General features: G+C 46.1%; 1 protein-coding gene across 1 annotated transcript in view; it reads left to right on the forward strand.

Annotated features, from left to right (window-relative positions):
* SESTD1 (SEC14 and spectrin domain containing 1) overlaps window positions 1–17,721 on the forward strand; it is a 203,110-nt gene that overhangs the window by 61,041 nt on the left and 124,348 nt on the right. Inside the window, exon 2 of the mRNA XM_068245429.1 lies at window positions 4,994–5,072. Coding sequence (XP_068101530.1) covers window positions 5,018–5,072 — 55 coding nt within the window. The 5' untranslated portion in view covers window positions 4,994–5,017. The remainder of the gene's footprint in view (window positions 1–4,993; window positions 5,073–17,721) is intronic.

Genomic DNA, 17,721 nt, shown 5'->3' on the forward strand with positions numbered 1-17,721 from the left:
TGCCTCATATGTATCCAATCAACTGTCCCATGGCCTATCCTCATTCAAGTTTTCATAAAAAATCAATCTAAAGATGTGAGATCATCATTAATGACGACCCTTGGGTACAACAAACCAGGGCTGTGGAATCCTACCTAATAATAAAAGCACAGGTGTCTGGGCTGCCGCCATACTGCGCAGGCGCAAGGCTGTGTGCGCAGGGAATATGGGAGGCCTTGGGCGTACGAGGACCTCGGACGTGCGCACAATCGCCCGTTTAATTAGTTATTAGGCCTAATGGTTAGTTGGTACATAAATCCTTTGTCTCCAACTCCTTTTACTATACTAATTTATTTTCCATGTTGATTGAAGAATACAACATACAGGGAATTTTATTCCTGCCAGCAATTTTAAAGCTATATGAGGATAACGTCTGCTTTTGGGAACAAGACCAACAACTACTGGCTAGGAGGGTGAACTGCTATCCTACTGGCCATCCAAGCCTGTTGCTGCCAACATGAATGAGGATGTTATCACATTTGGGTTTAAAATCTTTTTATTTATGTGAAAAACAGAAACATTCATTAACCCTAAATCCATACAAAAATGTTTGTTTTTATTAAGAGGCTATAAACTACTAACTTGTATAAAATTCAGGAACAACTTTACCAGTAACAGATCACTTCAGGTGGCACAGGGGAGTTGGAGGGCAGAGGGAAGCTCCAGAGGGCGTATTTATCAGATTAATTGAGGGTCAGCTGACACGCAAGAAGTTTTGCCAAATTACAACCCTGGGTAGGAGCATCTGTGTGGAGTGCAGACAGTCCACCATAACATCCATCACGCCCAAAAAGGCAGTTTGGTCATATTGGGTGATTTAACTCCAATGTGGAGTTAAACTCAATCTGCAGTGGAAATGGGTTGTAATTTTCATTGCTCTACATTTAACAGACACTATCAAACTGCAGTCAATAGACACATCCTCTGTGTTTAGTATGCACAATATTCTCAATGGATACAGATCTGCAGAGAATGTAGAATGAAGGAGCTGTCATTCCGCAAACCCTTTGCCAGCCCTCAACTGTTGTGCTGTTGGCCCTGGTCAGCCCAGATGTAGATGACCATTGGGCCCGGTCAATCCGGATGTGGATGATCAGTTTGTTACCTTTTGAACTGAGGAATCACCAGATTGATAATGGGCAGTGGAACCTGTAGGACACGGTTTATTTCTATTTGGCTTGCTCTCTTGAGAAATCGCTCAGTTCCGTGGCACCTTTTTAGTTTTAGGCATCTTTTGCCCTTTTGTGAATCTGTTCCACTAAATACACCTAAAAAGGAGCCACATTTGTTATGCTGAACATTACTTTTCATCACATTGCATGGTGTCTATTTATGAGATGCCTTTGTAGTGTACCCAGATTAAGGTGAGGTCTACATTTTGGGCTGCATGAGTCAGCTCGATGTCGTCTTGGCAAAAACAAAACAAACAAACAAAAAACCTATATTCTAGGCTATATTCTTTATAGGAGAGAAATTATTATGAATATGATCTGTGAAATGGGATATGTTTACATTTGGGTTTTTTTTTTTATTATATTTTAAATTTATTAAAGAGAATCTGTATTGTTAAAATCGCACAAAAGTAAACATACCAGTGCGTTAGGGGACATCTCCTATTACCCTCTGTCACAATTTCGCCGCTCCCCGCCGCATTAAAAGTGGTTAAAAACAGTTTTTAAAAGTTTGTTTATAAACAAACAAAATGGCCACCAAAACAGGAAGTAGGTTGATGTACAGTATGTCCACACATAGAAAATACATCCATACACAAGCAGGCTGTATACACCCTTCCTTTTTAATCTCAAGAGATCATTTGTGTGCTTCTTTCCCTCTGCAGCTATCTTCCACTGAAGTGTCAGGCTGTTTCTTCCTGCAGAGTGCAGACAGCTCTGCCTGTATGTAATTCCTCAGTATGTGAAAGCCCAGCCAGCTCAGAGGAGGATTTATCCAGCTTGTAAAAGATAATAGAGCAGAGAGAAGCTGCACTAATCTAAATAATACACAGGCAGTGTGCAGAGAGGGGCCTGGAGGAGGGAGATGCATCACAGAACCACAACACTGAAGAACTTGGCAGCCTTCCAGACACAGGCTGACAAGTCTGACAAGAGAGAGATAAGTTGATTTATTACAGAGATGGTGATAGTAGAACGTGCTGCAGTAAGCCAGAACACATTAGAATAGCTTTTGGAACTTGTAGGATGATAAAAAACAGGATGCAATTTTTGTTACGGAGTCTCTTTAAGGCCTCTTTCAGACAGGAGACTGAACTGCATGTTTGTCAGGCCGTTCATCGTCCCGTCTGCCACCTACGAGCGATCAGCAACGCACGAGTGGGGGAGGGGCCTATCTCTTTTACATTACTGTATATAAACAGACGTTCTTTAACAAATTAGTTGCTTATATTTAAAATGTACACCTTTTTGCGTACCCATCATCCTTTTGGGCATTAATGTGCTTTCTGGGTATGTTGTGGCCATTACTACCTGAAGGTGCTGCCCATTTTTTTGTTTTTTTGTTTTTTGTTTTGTTTGTTTTAGTTACATTTTTGCTTGACCTTTTGGGATGCTGTGGTGTGTATGGTTGGTGGAATTTAGAAGGGCTTGTTGTAGGTGAAGGACTTTGTGAGTTTTGAGTACAGGGTTTGGCGGGGAGGGTTAAATGCCAATGGAGAGGAAGGGCGTCCCTAGAAGACTTTAGAATCAAGGAACATTTCTGACCTCTAAAAGGAATTTGGAAAGAGAGGCATGTGAAAGCTTTAGAATGCGTTTTTAAAAATGCAAACGCAGCCAGTTGAAATCGATCCATAAAAGGGTTGCGAGGTGAGACCTCGCTATGTAGCTTTCTTCCAGCCCCTAGAAGCCTGTCTGTTTCCTCGCAGCAGCTCCATCTTGCTTGAGGGTCCCGCTTTCAGCCTCTCTGACCCAAATGGTGGTGTCTTGTACACAGGCGTGCTAGTGCGCTACCCACAATTGTGCTCTCTACTCCTTTAAAGAGAATCTGTACTGTGAAACTCTTATATAAATAAACGTACCAGCCTGTTTGTTGTCTTCTTCTAGCCCCCTCTGTGACATTTTTGCCGCTCCCCGCTGCTTACTTGGTGATAAAATCACTGTTTTATTCACTGTTTTTGTAAACCATGAAGATGGCCGCCAAACAGGAAATGCATCATCAGAGCAGGTGCCCGTTTAAAGTGGCTTCTCTCAAGCCTGACTTGACTTCTGGAATGTTTCTCCCACGTGTTGCCTTAGCTGCTTGTCTGGGCTTTGAACTGATCTTTCTTCACTCACAGCTGTTCACAAGGTCACAGCTCTTTGAGCTTCGCAGACAGGCTGGCTGTGAGCAGAGACCTTCCCTGTGACTCATACACACAGCACACAGGAGAACAGAGGGGAGTGTGGGGGGGCGTGCATAACTTGTCCCTATCACAGCAGAGGCAGCACATTCCTCCCTGGGTCGACAAAGCTTGACAAAGAAATGATTAGATATGTTACAGAGACAGTGCAACTAGAAAAGGCTGCAGTAATCCAGACCACATTAGAACAGATATAGTAACTTATAGGATAGAAGAAATTAGGCTGAACATTTTGTGAGTCTCTTTAAGTCACACATCTATAAAATAAGCAGTCAAAGCATCTGATCTGCATGCTCATTCTGAATCAGTGACTTAAAGAGACACTGAAGCGAAAAAAAAATATATGATGAATTGGTTGTGTACTATGAATAATTACTAGAAGATTAGCAGCAAAGAAAATATTCTCATATTTTTATTTTCAGCTATATAGTGTTTTCTAACATTGCATCATTCTCTAATATGTGCAGATTACACAACACTCAGCATTCAAAATGATTCTTTCAGAGCAGTCTGTGAACTAATGACCTCTCCTCTGGCAGAGAAAAAGAAAACTGTTCACTTACAGTTGAGATAATAAAAGTCAGAAGACAGCCCTCTCCACGACTTTGAAAGTCGTAGAGATTAATGGCTTTTTTGCATAGAGATAACAACTGAAGTTTCTTAACTCTTCCTGTACTGGAAACAATTACACTGATGTATCTGATCTTAATGTTTTATTTCTTAGCTGTGCTACACATACAAATCATAATATCATAAAAAATGTTTCGCTTCAGTGTCTCTTTAAAGAGGAGCTGTTAGGTATAGGGTCTCAGAGAAAATAAACACATATATCAGTAGCTAAAGATTGGCTGTACTTACATTACATATGCATTTCACTGTCCACGTTTGGATTTCACAGAATTTGTATATAGTATATGCAGAGATAGATGCTCCTGACAGCTCATGGCAGGTTCCATGTTTGTGAAGCCAAATGTGTCGTCATGTCCTGCCTGCTTCTGATCACAGATACACTCGTTCTTGAACAACACGGTGTGCAGTGAATATTAATGAGCCATGTGGCTAGGAACAATAGCTGACTCCTGCAGTGAAACTCTGCCCCGAGATTTATCAGTGCTAGCTCTGGACTGATTACACAAGCTGCTGTACCGTCTCATTAGCAGCCGAGGGGAGGGCCCCAGAATGCTTTGCAGTTTAGCTGCGGCTTGCGTCTTTATGGGTCTATAACAGAGGTTAAGATAAGAACACATCAAAGGTAACTGAAATGTTTATCTTCACTAATGGCTTTTGAGCTTCCTTCTAAACTGTTTAACACAGGAGAATAGAGGTTTAAATTAGCTTCTGCAGCCTGACAGTTACTCTTTAAAGCATTACAGACAAAGCATCAGCACAGAAGTCAAGCTACTGGCATTGTTTATTTAAAAATGAAGATATCAGCCTCCGTATTCCTCCCACATCTTTTAACGTTTGTTTGATTTTGCATGCACACATCCAATCCTTTCAATGAATCGATTATTTTATTGTACGGTCACACACTTCATGTGTGTTGCTTTTACCAAATATTTATTTATAATTGAGTTACTGTGTTTTTTTTTTAATTTACAGATTTGTGAATCATAAAAGAGCAAGATGGACGCCACTGTGATTTTACCAATACTAAAGAAGAAGCTGGCCTTCCTGTCAGGTATGTTCCTCCTTGGATGTGTCTCTGGCTTCCGAGTAACCAGCAGAGTATAAACTGTAAATCTCACTTTTTCCAGGTCTCGCATAAGTGCTTGGATTTGCTTTAACATCTCAATACATCTGTTAGTGGTTTTGGCAGAGTAACATCTTGATGGACCCTTAACCTGATTAAGCAGATCTTTCCAAAGCAGGTGTTAAAAATCCATCAGTGCTATCTGTTTTCCATCCAGATGCCTCTTAGGATTTACTCGACACATACTTAAAGCTATTGTTTTCACTGGAAAGCTATGGCACAGGAGAACGCATAATATTCCACTCATATTTTAAAGGGAATATATCAGAATGGAATTACTTTATGGTTTTTCTCAGCAGTTACATTGAAAGCAGAACGGAAGTTGAGTAGAGCAGCCCTTGTGATAGCGATGTCATAGGAAATTACCTTTTAAAGTAACAGCATTTAAAGACATTGGCCTCAATTCCCTAAGATCATGCTGGAGATAGTAAGGTAAGAGAAAACTTACCTCCACACATCGATCTTGCCTTATTAAGGTGTAGATAAGTTTTCACAGTTAGAGTTATCTTATCACTTCAGTCCTTAAAGGTGCATACACATGCACTACTATAAGGAACGACTAGTCCGTCAGACCCTCCTGCCGGGTGGACGTTCCGCCGATAGTGGAGCGTGTGTAGTGTCTGTCGGCAGACTGATAACACTGTTTCTGAACGATCCTCTCAGCAGATCGTTCAGAAACCGTGTTATCAGTCTGCCGACAGACTGTACACTCGCTCTACTATCAGCGGAACGGCCGCCCAGCGGGAGGGTCTGACGGACTAGTCGTTCCTTATAGTAGTGCGTGTGTACGCACCTTAAAGGAGTTATCAGGCAAATAAAAGAAAATAAGTGCTACTTACCCGGGGCTTCCTCCAGCCCCAAGCTCCCAGCATGTCCCTCGCCGCAGCTCTCCCTTAAGCAGTTCACCGCAGCTCCGTCCCGGTCCCCGGCGATGACGTCAGGGCGACCTCCAGGTCGGCCTGTATTGTGCCTGTGCGAGCGGCGCTGTCACGTGGGACCCAATACTAGTGGGACCAGATGCTGAAATACCCCAATACACCATCTACTTTCAGGTCTGAACTATCCTATCATAAGTTTGCAAGATAACTGAAATAAAAATAAAGTGGGTATTATGTTGGAATGGGAAGGACTGGATTGAAAGGGGTGCTTAAAGGGAACCTTAACCGTGGATCAAAAAAAAGTTTCACTTACCTGCGGCTTTCCCAAGCCTCCTGCAGCCGTCCTCTGCCCGCGCAGCTCCTCTGTAAAGCGTGTCCATGGAACGCATTCCCCGCCGTAAAGCGCTGGGGAATGCGGAAGAATAGGACGCATTGCAGGAGGATAACTGGCAGCCGGCCGAAAACGAAACTAAGCCGCGGCAGGGGACCGGAGGACACTGGAGGAGCTGTGCGGGCACAGGACGGCTGCAAGAGGCTTGGGAAAGCCCCAGGTAAGTGAAACTTTTTTTTGAACCACGGTTAAGGTTCCCTTTAAAGAGGAACTCCAGTGAAAATAATGTAATAAAGTGCTTCATTTTTACAATAATTATGTATAAATGATTTAGTCAGTGTTTGCCCATTGTAAAATCTTTACTCTCCCTGATTTACATTCTAACCGTTACTACATGGGGACATTTTTACTGCTGGCAGGTGATGTAGCTGTTGCTTGCTTTTTTGGCAGTTGGAAACAGCTGTAAACAGCTCTTTCCCACAATGCAACGAGGTTCACAGACGAAACTTCCAGGACCATGGTCCTCATTGTTTCCTGTGGGAGGGGTTTCACCACAATATCAGCTATACAGATCCCCCTAATGATCCGTTTTGTGAAAAGGAATAGATTTCTCATGTAAAAGGGGGGTATCAGCTACTGGTAGGGATGAAGTTCAATTCTTGGTCACGGTTTCTCTTTAAACTACTGTGGTAGGTAGTTTTATTTATTTGGCTTATCACAGTGAGTGTATTTAGTGTAGCATTGGGCATTTTTTCAGCATCTAATTTTGAAGCCCCAACTTATACTGATATACTCTTGGATACCCTCTGTGTTGTCCAGGACAATACCTACTAGACCAGGCTTGGTCAAACTTTGCACACACATTCTTTAAATCCCCCCCCCCCCCCCATGTAAAATAGTGATCGGGCAGCAGGAGTTTTTGAAACTCACCTCTGCTCACGGAAGGCCTGCGTCGTCTCCATGGCAACAGGACGTCACATGATGTGCCATCAGGACGTGTCAGTGTATTACACGCTGGCTGCCAGCGTCTAATACGCTGGGGCTTACTGACGTCTCATCATGTGACGTCCTATTGCCATGGAGATGATGCAGGACTTCTGTGAGCGGAGGCGAGTTGGAAAATCCCCCGCTGCCCGCTCGCTATTTTACAGGGAAGGAGGGAAATACGGCCGCCTGTAAGCGGGCCGCAAGCCATAATTTGCCTAGCGCTGTACTAGACTCTACTAGACCTTCTTTCCAACTGTTCTATGTCTAGCGATGGTAAGCAGATCGACCAAGAGACAGCTCTCTCTCTGCTCGAATCTGAACAGAGAGAGATCTGTTGGATGCCCATACATCACAGGCTGATTCCCGAACGATTTCAGCATGAAATCTCTTGAGAATCAGCCTTGTGACGCCACTTCCGCCACTTCGCTGCTTATGTCGCTTTCCCCAAATGTTTGTGTGTGTGTGTGTGTGTGTGTCCATGCATTAAAATCTCACACGTGTCTGGCTGCTGTGAGTCCAGCTGCTCCTTCCTCATTGCGTCCCATGTGGCTTCAGCGCATGGCACGTGGCACATATTTTACATCTCACACGCTAGTGTGTCTGTAACTCACTGACACGATGGAACACTGAATGTGGGGGGGGGGGGTTTCAGTGTTCCATCGTGTCTGTAACTCATCCTGATATCACACCCCATTAGCGTCACGCACCCAATCAACTATGATGGGAGATTTTCCAGCTTGCTCGATCGATGCATTCAGCCGAAATTGATCAAATCACTATTAATGTATTACATCGCAGCTGAGATTGCACTGGTTGGTTCTGTGGAGAACAGTGCATGTATCTGCCCTTTCTATGTATCCATTCACCCAGCCTCACCCAGTCCTATTGTTAATATTCACACACCATTTTTAATCATTGTTTTGAAGTGTGTGTGTGTATATATTAGATCTTTACTACCAAAATGCTGACTTCCTCCTTGATAAATCAGTAACACAGGAGTCTTGGTGTACCCAGTATTCCAGTAGTATAATTTATTGCGTTTCTCCTGTGTGTTCCCTCTGCCAAGTACAAACTTGTAAATCTGTCTGCTTTTGTCAGAAATCTCCAGGCAGGTTTGACTGTTATGCTCTGGGCAGAATGTTTCACATGATACTCGTTCACTGCTTTCCTTACATGGCAAAAAGTGCAGACTGTGCTATATACTCTTTCAAGCATCTGCCATAGCTGCATCAACATTTCATCAACCCTCATTTGCATGGGGAAACATACTGATATATTTTTTTTCCTTTCTCATGAAGAGCAGAAGTGGTAGCGAACAAGGTATTTGTGAGCCGGCAACCTTAAGCATTACTAAAGTAAAAATATACAGGAGAAAACCGGGCTGGTGCTGACTGGTTCAGCCCTGCCCTGCTGTTCCCACTGCTCCATACTACCACTTCCAGTAGTTCAGTAGTGCGTGGCCTCCTGCTTGTGTCAGGAGTGTATCCCTCTTCCTCCAGAAGTCCTGGTTCTCACAGACTAAAGGAGTGGCCATACATCTGGCATTTTTTTTTTTAACCGTCGACCATCCAATTAAATAATTATTCGAGTGATCAATTCAACTGATTTCGGGCTGAAATTGGTTGAATGCATCGGTCAAGCATGCTGGAATATTCTGTGTGATGTGGTTGATCAGGTGGCGTGCGATATCGCAACTGACGGAGCTGGACGTTCGTGACTTCACACCATGTGCAATACGCCAGCAGCACGTGGGTGCGAACACAGAAGCTGCTGGATACTAGTGGTGAGCAGCCAGACAAGTGAGATATTTTAATGTGTGGGCAACAGGGGACACATATAACATTTGGGGGGGCAACGATGGACTTCCGAAAGGTTTCATGCAGAAATTGGCCTGCGGTGTTTAGGCAGCCAACAGATCACTCTCTCTGTTTGGATTCGATAAGAGAGCAGGGCAGTGGAGTCGGTACAAAAATCTTTCAACTCCGACTCCTCAGTTTCTGAAACCACAACTCCGGGTACCCAAAATGGCTTCGACTCAGACTCCTTAGTCTAATACTTAACAGGGCTGTGGATTTTGTACAAAAATCATCCGGCTCCCGACTCCTCAGTTTATGAAATCAACGACTCCGGCCAACTCTGGGTGCCCAAAATTGCCCCTTCTCCTCGACTCAGACTCCAACTCCGACTCCACAGCCCTGTGAGAGAGATCTGCTTCTTGGCCGATCTGCCCACCTTAACACTAGGTGACACATAAACACGCCACCTAATGTTACTTTATAAGGGCTAGGACTGTGGAGACTAGCATATGACCCTGCGTTCCTAGCACTGAAGTGAGAATGGATTCCTAGCAGAGAAGGTGGCTGCACACCTGCTGAACTAGTCCGCTTTAGCCCTGCTGTTTTTGTTTTTTTAGTTTTAGTTTAGTAGGGCTAAGTTGCATGGTTGGCACATGTTTTGATGCCAGTACAATTGTTCAAGTACACAACAATATTTTTGACACTACTCATGACGCTGTCATTTTTTTCCCCCCGTCAATACCATTGGCTGCTCATAACCATTCCCTGTAACAGAAATCATTGGACTGGTGCCTAACCAAAACCTCCTCCCTTGGCATTAACCAATTCCAGACATGTAACCTTAATGTAGCTCCTTAAAGTCAACCCTTTAGGATGTGTACACACATCCAATTTTACCAATGCCATGTGGAATGAGAGCCTACCTACAGGGAGTCGGATCAATTTTGGGTACCTGGAATCTGAGTTGGAGTCAGTCGGTAGTTTCATAAACTGAGGTGTCGGAGTCTGATGGTTTTTGTACAAAATCCTTAGTTCTGGTAAGTATTAGACTAAGGAGTCAGAGTCTAGGAGTCTGAGCCATTTTGGGTACCTGGAGTCGGATGAATTTTTTGTACCGACTCCACAGTCCTGCTTACCTACACAAATGTTCATAGTATTCAAAATTAAGTGGTTGAATGTGCTTACTTACCCTTGCAGACAATCTTAATAAAATCATACATTCCTTCTAATGTTTTCCTTTCCTGAAGTTAAACTACAGTACTTATTCAATCCATCCATCCACATCCACAAAAAACTTTTGGCTAGACTAATAGAGTAATAGAATCCAACTTGGGGCAATTGACAGGTTAAGAAACAACTGTGTGGACATGAGTCTCTGCTGCTGCTAAGAAACTATTATTACTGTATTATTCCGTAGTTCTGTACAATGTGCAAAACATACAACAATGGGGAACATAGATACATGAGCAGTTCAACATATTGTACAATCAGGACAACCAGTGACACAAGAACCGATAGAACTGATGTGTAGTTTGAATAACCTCACCAATACTGATAGGTGTTCATTTAATAAATTGCACAGAAACTTAAAATCAAAAGAAGACGGTCCCTGTACACTGGGGGAGTAGACAGAGGGGTTAGCAGATGAGGCAATGAGCTTTAAATTCCATCTATAGCAAATTACTGTATTTTCCGGACTATAAAACACACTTTTTCTCCCTGAAAAGTGGGAAGAGAAAGACCCTGCGTCTTATAGTCCGAATACAGGGAATCCTCGACCTACGATCGCCCGCCGATAGGAACCGCCGTTCCGCCGCAATGTCAGGGATACCCCGTATTCACTGTGTCCTGCGCTCAGCCTGTAGTAAGAAATCAGCGTCAGTCACCATAACTCGCTGTATCTAAAAAGTGTCTGCGGCGATCAGCTGCCCTTCCCTCCTTGTCGCTGGTCTTCTCCGGGTTCCCGATGTCTTTATCGCTCCCAGACTGCAATTAGAAATCAGCGGCGGTAGCCGCAGGCAGGCATCCTCAGGTCATTCAGTGAGCCTGCGGCGATCGGCTGCTTTTGCCTCTCTCACTCCTTCCCCTAGCGGCAGCACTTCCTGGTCAGCCGCGACCAGCCGCAAGGGAGGAGTGAGAGGCAGAAGCAGCCGATTGCCGCAGGCTAACTGAATGACGTGAGGATGCCTGCCTGCGGCTACAGCCGCAGATTTCTAATTGCAGTCTGGGAGCGATAGACATCGGGGGCCCGGAGAAGACCAGCGACAAGTAGGGAAGGGCGGCTGATCGCCGCAGACACTCTTTAGATAAAGTGAGTGATGGCGACTGCCACTGATTTCTTACTACAAGCTGAGCGCAGAACACAGTGACATGGAGGGGGACTGGAGCCAGTTAATGGAGGACGGGAGCCAAACAGAGGGGGGCCTTCTGGAGCCAGACACAGAAGGGGACAGGACGCAGCCACAGATAGGAGGCAGACAGGTGACAATCATAGGGGGGCAGGAGGCAACCACAGGAGGATAGGAGGCAGACAGGTGACAGCCACACGGGGACAGGAGGCAGCCACAGGGGGAGGGGGACAGGAGGCAGACAGGTGACAGACATGGGGACAGGAGCCAGGCACAGAGGGACAGGTGAAAAACACAGGGGCACAAGAGGCAGACGCAGAGGATGGCAAGAGGCAGACACAGAGGGGGAGAGGAGGGGACATAGAGGGGGGCAGGAAGAGGACACCAAGGGAGAAAGGATGAGGACACCAGAGGGACAGAAGGAGATTGGAGGGAGAACATCTATAAGACACCCCTGCACCATAGACGCACCAGGTTTAGTAATCTTTTCCCCCCCATTTTTTTTGCCCTCTAAACCTAGGTGCGTCTTATAGTCCGGAACGTCTTCTAGTCCGAAAAATACGGTATAAGCTTGTCTGAATAGGTGTTTCTTGAGGGTATGTTTGGAAATTTCCAGGCTTTGTAGCATAACAGGCTGTGGGAGAGAGTTCCAAAGGAGAGGTGACACTCGTGAGAAGTCCAGAATGGGAGAGTGAGAGGAGGTGACTAAGCTAGATAATGAGGTTTTCTTGGGAGGAGCAGAGTTTCCAGGATGGGTGATATATGGAGATTAATAAGGAAATGTATGGAGGAGATGGCCTATATAGAGGTTTGTAGATAGTGTCAGGAGTTTGAACTGATTCATTTGTGTGATTGGTAGCCAGTGGAGCAATTGGCAGAGGGGGGACATCAGAGGAATGGGAGGAGAGGTGGATGAGATGAGCAGCAGATTTCAGTATGGACTAGCTCTTTTTTATTTGGGTGGGTTGGAGGTTAACACTAGGTTAACATAACATAGGTTAGCCTAATGGCATTGTGGGACGCATGCAGTGACAATAGCTGCCGCTGTGTTAGAGTAACGAGTACCTACAGTTACAGTTTTAACCTTCCTTTAGACTTTTCAAATAGCATTTAATTTACTATGCCAGACACAGCTAAAATGATGACCCAAAATAGCTACAGAGTGAAATGATTCTGTACCCAGATTGAGCAAACATTATTTCATGACATTGTACAGCTTCCAGCAGGGGAATAGTCTGTCAGTGAGGCAAACAAGAGGACCGCAGCCAAAATTTACAGGGTGTTTCTCATGTTGTTTTGAAGGCTGCTAATATAACACTGAATGTGTTCCATGTGAGAGCAGGGGCTCAGACAAGTGCTAACTGAATGCGTTCCAAGTGAGAGCAGGGCCTTAGACAAATACCACAAACTGAATGCGTTCCAAGCGAGAGCAGGGCCTTAGACAAGTACCACAAACTAATTATTTAAGTAGTGGTATGTGCGCACCTCTCAGACTTTACACCTGATTTTTACTCCTGTGGTGGATCGCTGGATAATGGGGGGTATCACCACCCTGAGGAATTACAAGTATATGCAAATTTGCAAAATGGTCCAGCACTCACATCTGCAACATCTTATAGCCAAAAAGTACATAACCCACAATCCAGAACCATAAGAGTCCCAAAAAGTCCACTTAATCTTTGTACACAGCTCCAAAGTCCTCTTATAGACCTTATAGTAGTATAGGATACTCTTACCAGCGCATGTGGCTGATTTAATTACAGTTCCATGTGAGAGCAGGGCCTCAGACAAGTGACACAAACTGAATGTGTTCCATGTGAGAGCAGGGCCTCCGACATGTGCTAACTGAATGTGTTCCATGTGAGAGCTGAGCCATTGACAAGTGCCACAAACTGAATGTGTTCCATGTGAGAGCAGGGGCTCAGACAAGTGCCACAAACTGAATGTGTTCCATGTGAGAGCAGGGCCTCCGACATGTGCCATAAACTGAATGCGTTCCATGTGAGAGCAGGGCCTCCGACATGTGCTAACTGAATGTGTTCCATGTGAGAGCTGGGCCACAGACAAGTGCCACAAACTGAATGTGTTCCATGTGAGAGCAGGGCCTTCGACATGTGCCATAAACTGAATGCGTTCCATGTGAGAGCAGGGCCTCCGACATGTGCTAACTTAATGTGTTCCATGCTGGGCCACAGACAAGTGCCACAAACTGAATGCGTTCAATGTGAGAGCAGGGGCTCAGATAAGTGCCACAAACTGAATGCGTTTTATGAGAGAGCAGGGCCTTAGACAAGTGCCACAAACTGAATGCGTTCCATGTGAGAGCAGGGCCTCAGACAAGTGCCACATACTGAATGCGTTCCATGTGAGAGCAGGGGTTCAGATAAGTGCCACATACTGAATGCATTCCATGTGAGAGCAGGGGTTCAGACAAGTGCCACATACTGAATGCGTTCCATGTGAGAGCAGGGGTTCAGATAAGTGCCACATACTGAATGTGTTCCATGTGAGAGCAGGGCCTCCGACATGTGCCACATACTGAATGTGTGCCATGTGAGAGCAGGGGCTCAGACAAATGCCACATACTGAATGCGTTCCATGTGAGAGCAGGGGTTCAGATAAGTGCCACATACTGAATGCGTTCCATGTGAGAGCAGGGGCTCAGACAAGTGCCACATACTGAATACGTTCCATGTGAGAGCAGGGGCTCAGACAAGTGCCACATAGTGAATGCGTTCCATGTGAGAGCAGGGCCTCCGACATGTGCCATAAACTGAATGCGTTCCATGTGAGAGCAGGGCCTCCGACATGTGCTAACTGAATGTGTTCCATGCTGGGCCACAGACAAATGCCACAAACTGAGTGCGTTCAATGTGAGAGCCGGGGCTCAGATAAGTGCCACAAACTGAATGCGTTTCATGTGAGAGCAGGGCCTCAGACAAGTGCCACAAACTGAATGCGTTTCATGTGAGAGAAGGGCCTCAGACAAGTGCCACAAACTGAATGCGTTTCATGTGAGAGCAGGGCCTCAGACAAGTGCCACAAACTGAATGCGTTTCATGTGAGAGCAGGGCCTCCGACATGTGCTAACTGAATGTGTTCCATGTGAGAGCTGGGCCACAGACAAGTGCCACAAACTGAATGTGTTCCATGTGAGAGCAGGGGCTCAGACAAGTGCCACAAACTGAATGTGTTCCATGTGAGAGCAGGGGTTCAGACAAGTGCCACATACTGAATGCGTTCCATGTGAGAGCAGGGGTTCAGATAAGTGCCACATACTGAATGTGTTCCATGTGAGAGCAGGGCCTCCGACATGTGCCACATACTGAATGTGTGCCATGTGAGAGCAGGGGCTCAGACAAATGCCACATACTGAATGCGTTCCATGTGAGAGCAGGGGTTCAGATAAGTGCCACATACTGAATGCGTTCCATGTAAGAGCAGGGGCTCAGACAAGTGCCACATACTGAATACGTTCCATGTGAGAGCAGGGGCTCAGACAAGTGCCACATAGTAAATGCGTTCCATGTGAGAGCAGGGCCTCCGACATGTGCCATAAACTGAATGCGTTCCATGTGAGAGCAGGGCCTCCGACATGTGCTAACTGAATGTGTTCCATGCTGGGCCACAGACAAATGCCACAAACTGAGTGCGTTCAATGTGAGAGCCGGGGCTCAGATAAGTGCCACAAACTGAATGCGTTTCATGTGAGAGCAGGGCCTCAGACAAGTGCCACAAACTGAATGCGTTTCATGTGAGAGCAGGGCCTCAGACAAGTGCCACAAACTGAATGCGTTTCATGTGAGAGCAGGGCCTCCGACATGTGCTAACTGAATGTGTTCCATGTGAGAGCTGGGCCACAGACAAGTGCCACAAACTGAATGTGTTCCATGTGAGAGCAGGGGCTCAGACAAGTGCCACAAACTGAATGTGTTCCATGAGAGAGCAGGGCCTCCGACATGTGCTAACTGAATGTGTTCCATGTGAGAGCTGGGCCACAGACAAGTGCCACAAACTGAATGTGTTCCATGTGAGAGCAGGGGCTCAGACAAGTGCCACAAACTGAATGTGTTCCATGTGAGAGCAGGGCCTCGGACATGTGCCATAAACTGAATGCATTCCATGTGAGAGCAGGGCCTCCGACATGTGCTAACTGAATGTGTTCCATGTGAGAGCTGGGCCACAGACAAGTGCCACAAACTGAATGTGTTCCATGTGAGAGCAGGGGCTCAGATAAGTGCCACAAACTGAATGCATTTCATGTGAGAGCAGGGCCTTAGACAAGTGCCACAAACTGAATGCGTTCCATGTGAGAGCAGGGCCTCAGACAAGTGCAACAAACTGAATGCGTTTCATGTGAGAGCAGGGGTTCAGACAAGTGCCACATACTGAATGCGTTCCATGTGAGAGCAGGGGCTCAGACAAGTGCCACAAACTGAATGCGTTCCATGTGAGAGCAGGGGCTCAGACAAGTGCCACATACTGAATGTGTTCCATGTGAGAGCAGGGCCTCCGACATGTGCCACATACTGAATGTGTGCCATGTGAGAGCAGGGGCTCAGACAAGTGCCACATACTGAATGCGTTCCATGTGAGAGCAGGGGTTCAGATAAGTGCCACATACTGAATGTGTTCCATGTGAGAGCAGGGGCTCAGACAAGTGCCACAAACTGAATGCGTTCTATGTGAGAGCAGGGGCTCAGACAAGTGCCACATACTGAATGCGTTCCATGTGAGAGCAGGGGCTCAGACAAGTGCCACATACTGAATGCGTTCCATGTGAGAGCAGGGGTTCAGACAAGTGCCACATACTGAATGCGTTCCATGTGAGAGCAGGGGTTCAGATAAGTGCCACATACTGAATGTGTTCCATGTGAGAGCAGGGCCTCCGACATGTGCCACATACTGAATGTGTGCCATGTGAGAGCAGGGGCTCAGACAAGTGCCACATACTGAATGCGTTCCATGTGAGAGCAGGGGTTCAGATAAGTGCCACATACTGAATGCGTTCCATGTGAGAGCAGGGGCTCAGACAAGTGCCACATATTGAATGCGTTCCATGTGAGAGCAGGGGTTCAGATAAGTGCCACATACTGAATGTGTGCCATGTGAGAGCAGGGGCTCAGACAAGTGCCACATACTGAATGCGTTCCATGTGAGAGCAGGGGTTCAGATAAGTGCCACATACTGAATGTGTTCCATGTGAGAGCAGGGCCTCCGACATGTGCCACATACTGAATGTGTGCCATGTGAGAGCAGGGGCTCAGACAAATGCCACATACTGAATGCGTTCCATGTGAGAGCAGGGGTTCAGATAAGTGCCACATACTGAATGCGTTCCATGTGAGAGCAGGGCCTCAGACAAGTGCCACAAACTGAATGCGTTTCATGTGAGAGAAGGGCCTCAGACAAGTGCCACAAACTGAATGCGTTTCATGTGAGAGCAGGGCCTCAGACAAGTGCCACAAACTGAATGCGTTTCATGTGAGAGCAGGGCCTCCGACATGTGCTAACTGAATGTGTTCCATGTGAGAGCTGGGCCACAGACAAGTGCCACAAACTGAATGTGTTCCATGTGAGAGCAGGGGCTCAGACAAGTGCCACAAACTGAATGTGTTCCATGTGAGAGCAGGGGTTCAGACAAGTGCCACATACTGAATGCGTTCCATGTGAGAGCAGGGGTTCAGATAAGTGCCACATACTGAATGTGTTCCATGTGAGAGCAGGGCCTCCGACATGTGCCACATACTGAATGTGTGCCATGTGAGAGCAGGGGCTCAGACAAATGCCACATACTGAATGCGTTCCATGTGAGAGCAGGGGTTCAGATAAGTGCCACATACTGAATGCGTTCCATGTGAGAGCAGGGGCTCAGACAAGTGCCACATACTGAATACGTTCCATGTGAGAGCAGGGGCTCAGACAAGTGCCACATAGTGAATGCGTTCCATGTGAGAGCAGGGCCTCCGACATGTGCCATAAACTGAATGCGTTCCATGTGAGAGCAGGGCCTCCGACATGTGCTAACTGAATGTGTTCCATGCTGGGCCACAGACAAATGCCACAAACTGAGTGCGTTCAATGTGAGAGCCGGGGCTCAGATAAGTGCCACAAACTGAATGCGTTTCATGTGAGAGCAGGGCCTCAGACAAGTGCCACAAACTGAATGCGTTTCATGTGAGAGCAGGGCCTCAGACAAGTGCCACAAACTGAATGCGTTTCATGTGAGAGCAGGGC

Source organism: Hyperolius riggenbachi, chromosome 7 (assembly GCF_040937935.1).
Source record: "Hyperolius riggenbachi isolate aHypRig1 chromosome 7, aHypRig1.pri, whole genome shotgun sequence".
NCBI classification, from domain to species: Eukaryota; Metazoa; Chordata; class Amphibia; order Anura; family Hyperoliidae; genus Hyperolius; species Hyperolius riggenbachi.